At 38.9% G+C, this 14,917-nt stretch overlaps 1 protein-coding gene across 7 annotated transcripts in view; it reads left to right on the top strand.

Annotated features, from left to right (window-relative positions):
* Window positions 1–13,304, top strand: part of LOC102231629 (fibroblast growth factor receptor 1-A) — a 33,727-nt gene extending 20,423 nt beyond the window's left edge. For 5 of the 7 annotated variants that reach the window (XM_023344204.1, XM_023344202.1, XM_023344201.1 and 2 more), the window contains 10 exons: window positions 4,671–4,867; window positions 5,168–5,313; window positions 6,681–6,802; window positions 7,328–7,438; window positions 8,520–8,710; window positions 8,830–8,952; window positions 9,043–9,113; window positions 9,211–9,348; window positions 10,855–10,960; window positions 12,112–13,304. In XM_023344204.1, the coding sequence (XP_023199972.1) occupies window positions 4,671–4,867; window positions 5,168–5,313; window positions 6,681–6,802; window positions 7,328–7,438; window positions 8,520–8,710; window positions 8,830–8,952; window positions 9,043–9,113; window positions 9,211–9,348; window positions 10,855–10,960; window positions 12,112–12,288 (1,382 nt within the window). In that variant the 3' untranslated portion in view covers window positions 12,289–13,304. The remainder of the gene's footprint in view (window positions 1–4,670; window positions 4,868–5,167; window positions 5,314–6,680; window positions 6,803–7,327; window positions 7,439–8,519; window positions 8,711–8,829; window positions 8,953–9,042; window positions 9,114–9,210; window positions 9,349–10,854; window positions 10,961–12,111) is intronic. The other 2 variants (XM_023344200.1, XM_023344199.1) reach the window with 1 other exon arrangement.
* Window positions 13,305–14,917: the final 1,613 nt, after the last annotated feature.

Below are 14,917 nucleotides of genomic sequence, written 5' to 3'. Positions count from 1 at the left end.
ACGGGTGTTTGCATTTAAATTTGTATCAGGCTGATTTTCCTTGACAAGCGCTTCAAATGACATGTATTGCTGATGTCATTTCCTGCTGTGAGCACAGTGGCTGGCTTTGATAATTGGCTCGCTGCAAAGGATGCGTCTCATTCCTCAGGATGTTGGAATGGGCCCTCCTCCAATTATCAAGCTGCTTGTCAGTCAGCCTTCTCACAGGTGTAACTCATTTGTGTTGCTGGTGTTGGTTAGGGGTGTAATGGTTGCACTTCAGACAGTATATTTTGTTTGAGTTGCACATCTCAACATGGGGTCATTACACTGCAAAAGTAGCGGTAATCTGTCCTTTACAGAAGACAACACCTCTGTTAGAACTAAGATGAAAAGATTAAAGAACAGCGTTCAAGCTGTTTTTCTGTCCTACCTGCTGTTAGCATGTGAAAGTAGTTGTAAATAAAGGTTTTTCCGATTCAAATGAAAACAAAATTATTGCAGATTTAATATTTTAAACAATTTTAAGAAATTTGTATTCACAATTAGCATAGTCCACAAACCCGTCACTACCAAGATAGTATGTGTGTTTCCTTGAAAATGATCTGACCTTACCTCTTAGATAAAACAGAAAACTTCCAACATTTCCAAAATTAAACATCTTCCATTACAGATGATGAAAACTAGGACCACAACTGATTATTTTAGTAATTATTGTTCTATTGATTAAGTGAATTTAAAAAATGGCACATCCTGCAGATGTTTATTTAACCACTTGAGCCTTTTTTTTTTACAATATTACACATTGCATTAAAAGGTGCAAATAAACAATTTCCTCTAAGAGAATGAACATTACCAAAATGCAATAACACTAATCTAGTGTATACTTGATCATTTGTAGCAAAGTATGCATCTGCAGCTTAAAAAAATCTTCCAACATCAAAATGGGAAAAGTTCAGCCTTTCCACTTTACTTAACATCTATACTAATCTGTTTATATTTTGGGTTAATAGAGTAGCTTTTTTCGTTATTTATTTTACAAAACTCAAAAATACTTCAGTTCTGGGTAGAAAATATTTACAGACAAATGATTTTTTTCTATTTTAAATGCAAAATGTATACATCTTTTGTTCTTTTTTGGGTTAATTGCTTCTCTGATTGTGTCCTTTTATACGATTAATCATTTAAGCCCCAATGAAAACTAAAGGACCCTGTGGCGTCTAGTTATAGAGTGTTCATTGTTTGGAAAACATCCAATTTTTGAGTTTTCAGTAAGCGGTCAGGGCTGATCAAGCTGAAGATTAATAAGTTCTTGTCATGCTTTAACTTCTTTGTGGATCTATAGTTTTTTAATGTTAAATTGGAAAGAAAGAAAGAACAATGCGTTTTTGTAGTTATGACTATTAGAATTGGGACGCTTCACAAAATTCATAGTTCAGTTTAGGGATTTGGTGTCACGTTTTTCCAAGTTTGTCATCCTAGAATATATATATATAGTATAGTGATGGATTACAATTTTCCCAGTGGACTATACGAACACATTCATAGTGAGATGTCACTTTCTTGCCGACGCAGAAGTCTACATAAGGCAGAACCATCATTTAATGCGTCGCCATTACCCCTTGGACACTAACCCAGTGGAGGCACAAGAGCTCTGAACCTTTTTCTTCTAACCTGCTGGCCAGGAAGAAGATTTGTTTCAAACGTTCAAAGTGTTCACTGGAGAACTTCTAGAAAGCGATCTGCGTGACCCACATTTCTGCATTCCCATAGAGACATGAATGTCTCTTCGGACGTCTTCCTGTGGAGACCTGCCTTAGCGACCTCTCCATGCGTCGACAAGAAGGGTACTTTCCTCGGTTTTCTAACCTCAAGTACTAGAGATTCTGCTGAGAACTTGCAGCTGGGACACTAGCTTTACCCCTAATGTTTGAAGAGAACAAGCTTTTTTCCTTTTTCAATTTTGGGATTTTTGGACATTGCGGTTGACTTGACTGACTTCAACTCAAAGTAAGACCATTCTGTTTTGTAGGCTGCATTAGGCATTTAAATTAAAGGCTGTTGTAAATTGTCTTTCTATTACATGCTTGTTTCATGGTTTGCTGATTTTATGCTGTGATATTCTTGTTTTGTTGCTTTGCCGTTTTGAGTTTGCCATATGTTGGACAGTGGGGATCCAGAATAATTTAATTCAGCGCTTCTGGTGCTCATTGGCTTCTTTGCCCTTCACCCTAACCTTTCTGCCTCCCGTTTCCTCGTCCGCTCATTAATCTGATTTTTATTCCCATTTTATTATTCAATATATTCATTTTGTCAGTAATAAGACTGTAAAGTTTAGCTATTTTGTTACTAATTTCTAATCAAGTCTGAGAATTTGTCAGTGGTCAGTTGTGTGAAAAGTTTCTTTTGCCGGTGGTTTGAATTCATTCCTTCAAGAGAAACTGAGTTTGGCCTATGATTCCAGAGATGGTGAGGCCACAAGAGTGAGTTGATGCTGTTCACATAATTTGGAATACACAGACAGTTTTGATTGCAAGAGTTTTGCAAACAGGATTCTAATAGCTTTCATAGGATAGTTTTAGTTGCTGATGCATAGATATTTGCATCAGGCTGCTCCATGTGTAGTTAATGGTTTGAGATTTAATTCAATGCAAGTGATTTATTTTATTTATTGGATCAAACTTCTGTTTCCAGATGCTGCAATATGAGAAAAAAACACACCCTGTTTTGACCTACTTTTATTAACGCAACCTACAATTCAATTGTCTTTAAAACTGACAAACTATAACCAGACGGTTAACTTACAGCAGGGCCGTTGTGAAAACCACAAGCCACACCATAGTTTAACCTTTGATTTTTTAATTGCTTATTATCAGAGCAAAAATACTAATTTTTTGCGATTCCTCTTGGTGTCCTTTCACAAGTGGTTTTGAATATATGACTCAGATATACTTTAATTACTGTATGTAAATCCTGCCTCCCAATGCTTTAGGTTTGGCTTTTACTGCGGCTACAATGTTATCCAGATCTCGACCTGGTAGCATGCGCTTAGCTGCAAAAGCAAATCCCTAATGAACAACAACCGAAAAATAGGCCTAAGTTTTTAACCCCTTCCATTCCTAATGACTGTGACCTCAAAATAATTGTGCTTTACAACAGACTGAAATAACAATAACTGAAATGTATTATTCCACAAAATCTTATTTCATTTTTAAGAGTTTATGAGCGCTGTTCATCGGTAGAACAAAACATAAAGAAAAGCTGTTTTCGCAACCACTCCAAATTTGTGACTGCTTCTCAAACTAAATTATTACTGTTGTTTGTTTTGTTTGTTTTGTTTGATGAAACGTGCAACCTATTACACCCTTTCTACTGGTATGAATAAATGTTGGTGCTTTTATCAAGTGGGAGGAAAAAAACAAGATCTGAATTTGATGGGTTTGTTTTTTAATCTAAATACAGTTTTTCTGTAATTTATTTTTCACGTATTGTGTGATGAGCATTGAGTTACCAGAACCAACACACAACTCATTTAAAATTGAAGCATGAGAATCAATTGGATGTCATTTAATTGAAGCTGAGCACAAACCTCACAATGCTTGTTGAATTTTATGTAGAATGAGACGTGGACTATGAAGTAAACATAATTGTTTATAATGTAATGAACGTGTTTAAAAGTCAGATCCTTGGAACTGTAAGCGTTCATGGACAAATGGCCTCAGTAAATCAAGAAGCAACTGAACTTTATGTGTATGTTTCTGTGGAGTTCACCTGGTTACTTTTTGTGATTAAACCAATACAAAGTGCAGTGTTAATTAGTGTTAAATTAATTAGTTAATCCAGCCCTCGCGCATGTAATTTATTCCCAATATGCATCCAGCTTAAACATCACCATCAAGGTTAATTTATAAAACTATTTTCCAACCTTTTTATCTTAACACTTCACATATCAGATATTTACCTTTTTGTTGTTGTTGTTTCAAAGGTCATTTTTGCTGTTTGTCACAAGCCATGTAAAAATATGGAGAAGTTTGCTTTGGTCAGATGAGAGTCAACTTTGGCTTGATTTGTTTTGGAAAACAAACTAAATCATCATCCTGATCTTTTTTTTATTATTATTCTCCAACTACTCCTTTTGTTCAACATGTTCATTTTAAACTGCAACTGAATGAAATAACCAAAAATTTAAAAAACGCCATTACAACGATGGATTTTGGAAATGATCGTGTCATGCTAAGGATACACATTTACCGTGTCACACTTTACAGGTCTTTATCTGTAAAACATTTTTGAGAACCTGGCATCCTTTTCTTTCCACTTCACAAATATGTTCTATTTTGCATTGAAGTTTATTGTTTGAGAAAATGTGTGAAAAAGAGGCATGGATGTTTTTGCAAGATCGAAACAATTGCTTTTCTATTTTCTAAGCTGCCAGAACATCTGAAGAATATGACTTCAGTTTGATTGGAAAGAGTGAAATGTGCTGAATTTCTGTCCCATACAGTTCAAAGAGTCTGACTTTTAAACATTGTACGACATTGCTGATTTATTATTATTTTTGTATATACGTGTGTAACAGCATTGGTCATTCCTTGCTGTGAGCCCATTCTGTCCTGATTTGTACTTTTAGCTGATTCATGACAGCTTACCCTGCTTCTCCCCGCTCCTCTGTCATGCCGCTGCACATCTAGCTGTCACACCGTACCCCCCGTCCAGCAACACCTACTTGGAGGTGGTGATCTACTGTGTGGGCTTCTTTCTAATCGCCATCATGATCACCATCGTGATCATCCTCAAGATTCGGGCCTCCTCAAAGAAGAGCGACTTCAACAGTCAGCTGGCTGTCCACAAGCTGGCCAAAAGCATTCCTCTGCGCAGACAGGTAACAGAAAGTAGATAGGGGGTTTGCCATATTTATACTCTTTCATCTTTCCTTCTGGCGGTGGCTCATTCTGTCTTATAAACTCAAAGCTTTCATTCATTATGTTTAGCGAAATCACACATTTCCAAACGCATTGACTCTTTATATGCGTTATAGGTCTTACATCAGGTACGTATAGGAAGACTGCTGAGACTTTTCCATTTATTTATTTTTCTTTTTTGTTGCAGTAATTGCACCAGGGGTTAATTGCTCATATCTGTGTGTGTGCCACTTTGAGAGGAGTAATGTCCCCCTTCTTTCCCTTAGGTGTCTGTGGACTCGAGCTCCTCTATCCACTCTGGAGTGATGTTGGTTCGTCCCTCCCGCCTCTCCTCCAGTGGCACTCCGATGCTGACAGGAGTATCTGAATATGAGCTACCACAGGATCCACGCTGGGAGATCCCCAGAGACAAGTAGGTCTTCGTTCCGCTTTGAATTTGTGGTGGCTCCTGTCTGTCTGGTTGGTGCTCAGCGTAGTCGTTGACGCTACCTGCTGCACATGTTCTAACCATTGTTGAATCCGTCGTCTCGCCAACTGAGCTGGAGATTGTCGTCTGCGCTTTCATGCCCGGGGAGCTCCGACAGAAATTGTACATGTTTGAATAAGGAGATTTACTGTCTCCAGTCAGGTTAAAACAACTCTCAGCAAACAGAAGACAGAGAAAAATTTTAGAGCAGTTATAGCCTCTTAAATCTTGACATATTCTCATGTTTTCTGAGATCATCTGGTCAAAGCTTGTTTAGACCAGAGGAAACAAGTCTAGCCTGATTCTGTTATCCTTTCTCCACTTTTGTATTGTCTTGGAACTTTTGGACTTTTTCTTTTAAACAGCATCTAAAACCAATTTCTAGAAATTTGCAGTTCTGGAATTGCGTCTCTCAAGGTGGCAGCTTGTTGGATTAGCTCTTTATTTTTGAGACATTGCATGTTTGAAAAATTATTCCCTGCGTAACTGGAATGATTTTTGCTCTCAGTTTTTTCTTCTTTTTTTTTCTCTCTTAGTTTCTTACAGTTATGATATGTAGCTGTGGCAACAAGGTATTCATTTTCCAACTGGGAGCAGCTGATTAGCATCTCAAAAGCTCAAATAATGCCTGAACCACAGCCCAAAATCCCAGGAGAGTCGGAAAAGAGACTTTGTTGCAGAGCAGGACTAAATAGCAGAAAGAAGGAGGAAGTTCAAACCATCTCTTCAATAGTAACAAAGATCATATCCACAACTTCATCATCTTTTTGTCCTGTTTCCTAGCCAAACAGCCAGACAGGGATTTAAAGAGTTGCGGCAAGAGCAAACAAGGTGGATTAGCAGTGCTGATGGCATCATCCAGGGGAAGTTACTGTGTAATATCATCTCTGCTGTTAGCATGTCATGAGACTGAAATACAGCAACACTATCTTCAGTCAGAAGCTTCTACAGATTCTCTGAAAGACCTACTGCTACCAGAGATAACAGATACTTTGATACGAGTTACCACAACATTGAATTTCCATTTGGGATAAATATAGTATTGTTAAATTGAATAGAATTTGTTTTCATAGGCTTTCAGTTACAAACATCTTATTTGCTTTACATTGTTCCATGTGTGGTTTGTTTTTAGCGCCTCTTTCCTGTTTATTTCTTGAGGCAATCTATTTTCAAAAGTGCTTGTTAACTTTTTATTTTTGTAGCTTCTGTGAAGCACTTTGTGGTTTTTACCTGTAAAAGTGCTGTATAAACAATCTTTACTCACTTAACAGCTGAATGCTGTTGCTTCATTTGAAAGCCTCTCCTCTTCGCAGACTTGTTCTCGGGAAGCCTCTGGGTGAAGGCTGCTTCGGTCAGGTGATGATGGGGGAAGTTCTGGGTCTGGACAAGGAGAAGCCGAACCGTGTGACCAAGGTTGCGGTGAAAATGTTGAAATGTAAGTAATTTAGCTAAAGAGTTAATGTGCTGTAAACTTTCTGAGCTCTCTGGTAATTTTTGTGATTTACAAAAATGAGTTGGGTAATGTATATCTTGCAGAAAGGGAAGTTTTTAGGGTGTAAAAACAAAATGGGCACAAAGGGGCGATCTCCAGACTTCAGGGACATTAAAAAAAAATTTGGATGAGAAGGATCTACAACTGGATCCCTGCCATGGAGCAATTGGGAGAGCAGAATAAAGATTTATGAGAACCCTTGCCATCTCATAAAATGGTGTTCATTAAACACCACAGAGAAGTGAAGATGGACGGAAAGTAGCATTTATTGTCTTGTGCTTTAAGTGCTTCTCCCCAAGGAGCTTTCTACAAACAACAAACAGCACTCTGTTATTAAACAGCTACAGTGATGGTGTTTATATCTAGCAAGGTCATAACCGGGAAGCCTTTCTTTTGCCTCGTCACCAGCAGAATGAATACTAATTACTCTAACATGACTTCTTTTATATTTCATTTCACCCCGTGCAGCTGATGCTACAGAAAAAGACCTGTCAGACCTGATTTCAGAGATGGAGATGATGAAGATTATTGGGAAGCACAAGAACATCATTAATCTGCTGGGAGCCTGCACACAAGATGGTAGGAGACGAGACGAGCAGGGAGCTGATACAGACCTGACCCGCTTGGTGCCCACACACACACACACACACACACGCACACCCCCACACACACGGTTGTCCCCCAGACAAGGGTGCTGCTGTAAGCCTTTCATTGGGGAGTGTGTAGAAAAGCATGTATAAATGATTCTGACACCAGCTTCCGAGCTCGCAGCTTGATTCAACTATCAAGCTATGGCTGCTGTCATTTCTCTACAATTACTCGTGCTTAAAGAAAAAAGAAAAAACCCTGAACTCCAATGACCCTAAAACTGACATTGCTCACATTTCAAATTAAAAGCCTTCAGTAAATTGCAGTTTGCTAATCCATACTGACGCAATTTTATTCATGACTTTTGGCAACAGCTGCAGGTTATGTTCTACTCACATTTGGCTCCGATATATTAAAGTAATTGATTGAACATGTTTATGCTTCCACATTCTGCAGTCAGCAGTTAGTGCTTTTTATTATTATTTTTTTTTCAGTTGCAGTCTTGGCTGGAGTTTTAAACTTGACTGAGAATTTTCAAGTGCTTGTTGGGCAGAATATTATCTTTTTTCACCTGACAAAAGGCTGATTTTGTAGTAATCTTTATGTGTTTTTGAAGGTCCAGGTCTGAGTTCATCACTGTAGCCAGATTTTGGGACTAATCCATAATTTCTTGCTGGATTTATCAAAGCAGTTAGTCACATATTTGCAAGAAAAAGTTTAACCGTGCTCTCTCAGCCAGCTAACGGCTATTGTTCAGCAACAGGTGGGATGTGAGAACCGCTGGATTACTCTGTACTAGAAACAGCCACCCAGAAGAACTCTGGTCCTTCTGGCACGTTTTGCTGTCTCATTAGAAGGATTTCAAACCGCAGAAACGCTATGATGACGCATTTTATCAGACTACAGTAAAAATAAAAAGTTTTAAAACCTTGTTGTTCACCGATACCAGTAACTGGCTAATTTCTATTTTTGCTTTTTTTGTATGTATATATATATATATATATATATATATATATATATATATATATATATATATTAAACAAATATCAACAAGCATTGTTTCTATTTCCAGGTCCATTATATGTTATAGTTGAATACGCGTCCAAGGGTAACCTTAGGGAGTACTTACGAGCACGGCGCCCTCCAGGGATGGAGTACTGTTACAATCCAGACCAGGTTCCAGTGGAGACCATGTCCATCAAAGACCTGGTGTCCTGTGCGTACCAAGTGGCTCGAGGCATGGAGTATTTGGCCTCCAAAAAGGTAGCCAGTAACAGTTTGCAGCTTGCTTTAGAGGGTGATGTTCTAACCGTTAAATCTTTCCACATCTAATATATATCCTGTCACTTGAGTGTTAATAAGATCCGTTTTTATGCTTTTAGTGCATCCACAGAGATCTGGCAGCTCGCAATGTGTTGGTGACTGAGGACAATGTGATGAAAATCGCTGACTTCGGTCTCGCAAGAGATATTCACCACATTGATTACTATAAGAAGACCACCAATGTGAGTTTTGCCGAAGTTTTAATAAAAAAAAAAGTAATTATTTTAATTTCATACTGAGACAGCATAGCAAGATCTGCGCCTTTTCCGTAGGGTCGTTTACCGGTGAAGTGGATGGCTCCCGAGGCTCTGTTTGACCGGATATACACACACCAAAGTGATGTGTGAGTATCACTTCTCACTTCCCTGATTCCGCCTTGTATGAATAAAACCTCTATACAGTCAGAATAAAACACGCCTCTCTCTGGTTTTTCTCTACAGCTGGTCGTTTGGGGTTCTGCTGTGGGAGATCTTCACCCTGGGAGGCTCTCCGTACCCTGGTGTACCAGTGGAGGAGTTGTTCAAGCTGCTGAAGGAAGGTCACCGAATGGACAAGCCTTCGACATGCACTCATGAGCTGTAAGGAAGCGACGCTGCACTGTTTTGTTGGCTTTTACAGTTTAAACAGTAATGATCTTTCCTTTCCATACTCTCTGAAAGCAACAAATCGGGACGACGTAACCAAACGCTGCCTGAAGGCATCCAAACCATTAAAGTTTTTCACATTTTCAACCACAATCTTCAATACACCATTTTTGGATTCTGATGAACCAAGAAAAACAAGTGTTGCATAGAGATGGAAGCAAAAGTGATGCATGCTTCTTGACATGTTTTAAACCAGACGTTTTCAGGTCCTTCCACAGGTTCTCAGTGGTATTGCTGTCTGGACTTTAAGCCCAGGCTAACACATCAATATGTTTTAACAAACATCACTCCATTTTAGCTCTGGCCTGCATGTTTAGGCGAGTCTTCACCTTCGTCTTAATCCATTTGCTGCTTCTAAAGAGCTTGCTTCCACAATTTCGTATTTAGCATCATTCATCTTATCGACTCTGACCCGCTTCTTCTGTCCCTGCTGATTAAAAGATGAAAAAAATAAATAATAAAATCCCCAAAGCATTGTTCTGCCACCATCATTTTTCACCATAGTGCTGGTTTGTTAAACATTATGATTTTTCCTCCAAATGAGTCTAATTTTTAATGTAATCTGACCAGAGCACCTGTTTTTCCCACATGTTTGCTGTGCCCCCATATTGGCAGCTTTTTGATTACTGTTGTCATTGCCTGGCTTCTTAGTTATAATATTAGTAAACATGTTATACACGCCACTCTGTCTGGATGGTCTTCATAATGCAGTTTGTTCACTACAAACAAACCTTTGAGGTCCTGGATTTATGCTGAGATTAAATATACACCATTTACCAATTTAAAGGTAATTGGTTCCAGCTGATTCTATTATAGGGCATCAGCATAAAAGGGTTAAAAAAATAAATAAATGCATGCCACTCTTTTGAGACCTATATTTGTCAAACTCCCAGCTAAAATACAGGGAAGATTTTGGTTGTAACCTGACTAAAACTTAAAGTATTTACACCTTTCAAGTTCTGTAAGGTATCATGTATGTAGTAGCAGTGTTTACGCTTCAAAATGACTGGTCATTCCAAAAATAAAATATTATTATTATTATTAAAAGCTACCAACAGGCTAGTAAACAAGTGCCGACAGTATGACTCTTAGCTTAGTCTCACACCTTGTTCTCTGTCTAAGCAGTTGGCATTAATATTTATATTACCCATGTTGGTTTATAGCAGAAAAACATTCCAGGTGCTTGGCAACATTATAATGTTCCCACTTAATGTTTGTGTGATGGCTGATAAAATAAAATGCTTAGCACGGTGCGAGCTCCAGCTGGAACATACCGTGCAGTTTTGTTGTTATATCATCTACCTTCGGAGACCGAATGTCTGCTTTATGAGCTCCACTCTGACCAGTTTAACATTCCTTCGACGTGAGATTTGATCTTGGAGAATAAAGCTGAGGTTGACGTTCGGGGAGCTTGATTGTTGGATCTTGTGATCTGTGCAGGTACATGATGATGAGGGACTGCTGGAATGCAGTGCCTTCTCAGAGACCCACATTCAAACAGCTGGTGGAGGATCTAGATCGAAGTCTGGCCATGACGTCCGACCAGGTGAGTCTGGACCTGCCCCGCAAGCAGCAGATTCTAGAAAACAAAATTAATCGATTTACGATTTAGTGTTGATTAAGAGTTTATTGGATTAAAATTGGTTCCAATTGATTAACAAAATTTGGTTATATATTCTCTTAGTGTTAGTTTAACCACTAACCAGCAGAGGGTGCCGCTGGTCATCCTTAAGCAGAGCCAGTTAATACACAAACAAAGATGGTGGGGCCATACCAGATCGGGAAAGAGAAACAACCCAGAGTCTGGTGTGTGGGATGGAAAATGCACTATGAGGTTCTGAACTGAAATATAAACACAAGCTAATTAAAGTTATCATCTTCATAGCGCTCATTCTGCCGAGCTGCATGATGGAGTAGCGTCAACTTCTCAATAAAAAAATTACTGATGTGCTACGAAGACGAGGACATGATGACTAAGGAGTCCCTTAGAGAACTTGAGGGAAATTGTTTCTTTTGCATTCACTCGCGATAACTTGTTTTAATTCATGTGGCATTTTGAATCCTGGAACTCTTTCTCCTACAACTGAATGTTTTTGTGAGGTTTTTCCATGTTGGAAGTTTTTATTAATATCTCGTTTGTGAGGTGTCTAAAGTTTTAGATCTTTTTCTTTCGATGGATACGACACATCACAAACTTGGGTGCAAAATGCCAGAGCAAAACAGGTCAAACATGGGCTTTCCATACCTACGCTAAACCATGAACACGACAGAAACCTTTTGTAAGAAGGAAATAAAGTACAAAAATATATCCAAACTATTTGGACTATTTCTGAGTTACTTTCACAGGATAACATCTAACACAGTTTTTGTAGTCTGTTAGTCTGAATGGTTAATAAAGGTTTGTTTTCATGTGCAGTCCAATTTCCACCTAAAGTCGTTATATAAACACAGTTAATAAATCAAATTTTAACCAGTTTTCTGCACCAAAGAGTTAAGAATGCATAATCACGTTTTCCCTGAGGATCTTTAAAGGTGTGCTTGCGCATAATGTTTAATTTACATTTGTTATCAGTGTGACTGCATACAGGTATTTACAACCAACCAAACTTTAGATCAACGCAGTTATCAGTCGATAACTTGCATCCCTAGTTGGAAGAGAAGTTGCTCAATGTTTCACCGTCTTGTTGCTCCTCCTAGGTTTACCTGGAGCTCTCCGTCCCTCTGGACCAATATTCGCCCAGCTACCCGGAGACGCGGAGCTCCACCTGCTCCTCCGGCGAGGACTCTGTTTTCTCTCACGACGCCGGAGCGGAGGAGCCCTGCCTACCCAAATTCCCTCCCCACTCCAACGGGGCAGCCATTAAGAAACGTTGACACCTCACACTCGCTCACAGACACTGACAGTTCCTCAGCTCCCTGCCTCATGGGGTTGGACTTCGCCTTCCACCCCGCATACATTCCCAGAGATGAAGCTAAAAATATTAAAAGTAATAATAATGTGACTTTAAATCCTCTGCGAGAGAGGAGCTCGGAGACTGTGTTGGACCAATGGGACTGCAGATTGCAGCTGGTGATGTCGAATGGTGATTTTTCACAGAAAACAAATGGACTCAACTTCTCTCTTCACTTTGGGCATTCCACTGTTCGGTCAGGAGAATGGGATGGACTGATCAAGAGTTGGGTTTTTTTCTGCTTTTTGTTTTTCTTTCTTTTAAAGGTCATAATTCTGCTTTTTGGACCAAATCCAGAAAAATGGCAACACCCCTCATTCACTCTCTTCTTGTAAATACAGTTAGAAAATTAAAAATATGAATATATATTTACAATATACTCTTATTTTTATTACCATAATTGATTTATTGTCTTTTTGTACAAGGATGGTACTGTTTGATCTGTTTTCTAATATAGTCAGGGGGAGGAGTGAGCTTATTTTAAATCATTTCTTAAGATTATATGACCAGTTTTTGCTTCTTCTTTTTTTTTCTTAACAATTATGATTCCCCTGAATCAAAATGGAAATCATATCAATGTAAAATAAAAATGTGTGTCATAGCTCAACCTTGCAATACAAACTGCTTGTGAAGGATCTGCAAATCTTTTTTTTTTTTGTTGTTTCTTTTTCTTGCTCGCAATTATGTTTATCCTCCATAAACAGTTGCAACTGTAAATATTCCTGGTTGGTAAAAATCCAGAGCATTCTGCCTTTGTCAACGCCATGCCCTTCCACTGCGCCTGACTTTCATGTGATGAACTGTATTACTGTAATGTAAACGCTTTAACAGCGGGTTACATCCGCTGCCGTCGGCCGAAAGGGGGGGGAGTCGCGAAACACGTGTGTCACCGTCTAAAAAGGATTACATTAAATAAAATATTATTGTTTAACAAGCTGAGCGTTCAGAGTATGAACTCCACTCTGTAAACTGGCCTATAAATATCCACATTTTCTTTTATGTTTTGGACGCCAATTATGTTTATGGATGAGAATGTTTGCCACTTCAATCTCCACGGTCTCTTCTTTTTTCCCTTTTTCTTTATTAATTTATTTTAACGTGAGTTGCTGGGGTCTGATTAAATATGATAATGTGCTGCTGACATCATAAGAAATGCCGTAGAGCGCAGCGACACACAACTTGGCAGTAAACGTGTGATTTACGACCGCGTTCGGCGGCTTGGCAAGCGCCAGTGCTTCTCTCCCAATCCATCAGCTGCCCCAACCTTGATGCCCGTCTCTGGCTTCCTGCCATTGGCTGATGCATCACCTGGATTGCCGTCTCCATGCAACAGGCGAACATCCAACCCCCCCCCTCTCACTTCTTTTTTTTTTATTAAAGCGAGCTCTTACTCTTTGGGTCATTGCACTTGCCCTTCAGTACATTTAGTATTGCTTCAAATGCTCTCTGTGGTTTTATTTTTTTAATGGCTAAGACATTGAAGCTACTTCAATACCAACAAGCATTAAAGCTTTTGAGATGTGTGAATAAAACTAGAGCACTGTGTTACTGCTCTCTAAGATTTGGCAAAAGTAGTCATCATCAAATCTGAACTGCAAACTTGAATGCATTTTGTTGGGATATTAAGTGATACGCCGACGCGCATAATTGTAAAGTGAAAAAGAAAAAGGTGCAAATGAACAGAATCAAGTATTTCTGTGGTGCGTCGCTACTAGATTTGCACGTCGGGAGTTTTGACTTTTTCGCTTGAAGACCTTCCATGGATTTTAAATTGGATTTAGGAGTTTGGACTTTGATTAGGCCATTCTGGCACATGAACACCATTTTTAATCTAAACCATTCCTTTATAGTTCTAGAGATTTAAGGGGTTTCATCCTGCTCATCTACATGCTTTGCTTCTGTGTTTAGCGAATAGCATGCAATGGATTTTATTTAGGTTGCTGCAAGTTAAAAAAAAAAAAAGATCAAGCGTTTCACATTTTTATTTGTAATAAAATATGAAAGTAGCTTATTTGACATTAAGTCTCCCAAAAATACGCCGATATTTGTAGTTGTAACATGATCAAAATTAGGGTACGATTTCTTTTGTGCATATGCATGAATTTTCATATACAGCCCCAAGATTCAAGTATAGAAATGATCTCATTATTTATAGAATAAATAACATCATCTCCTGGAGACGGGCGGTAATAAAGGGCGATCTGTGTGCTGTAGTTGAGGTGACGATGGAGAGTCCTGCTTAAGAATAGAAGACCTCGCTTTACAGCCCGCTAATGGTGCCATTAGGGGAAGGCTGTTATCATTTTTGACAGATGGCACAGGAAGAGTTTGGTTGTCTGAGTTTTCATTGTCTGTTGCTCCAGTGTGGCAGCAGTTAAATTGCTCAAGCCGAGCCGAGAGTTGGTGATTTACGGAGTCGGTCTGAGGATTGGCTCGGCGTCTAATTGAGAAGCTCCTAATGGCGACGTCAGGGGGGGAAACATGCTCTTTGTAAATGTGGAATCCACATTAATTTGGGAATACTGGCGTTTCGGCTATCCAAATATTAGCCA

This window comes from Xiphophorus maculatus, chromosome 12, assembly GCF_002775205.1.
Source record: "Xiphophorus maculatus strain JP 163 A chromosome 12, X_maculatus-5.0-male, whole genome shotgun sequence".
In the NCBI taxonomy this organism is placed as follows: domain Eukaryota; kingdom Metazoa; phylum Chordata; class Actinopteri; order Cyprinodontiformes; family Poeciliidae; genus Xiphophorus; species Xiphophorus maculatus.
This window is presented reverse-complemented; position numbering and strand designations above follow the sequence as displayed.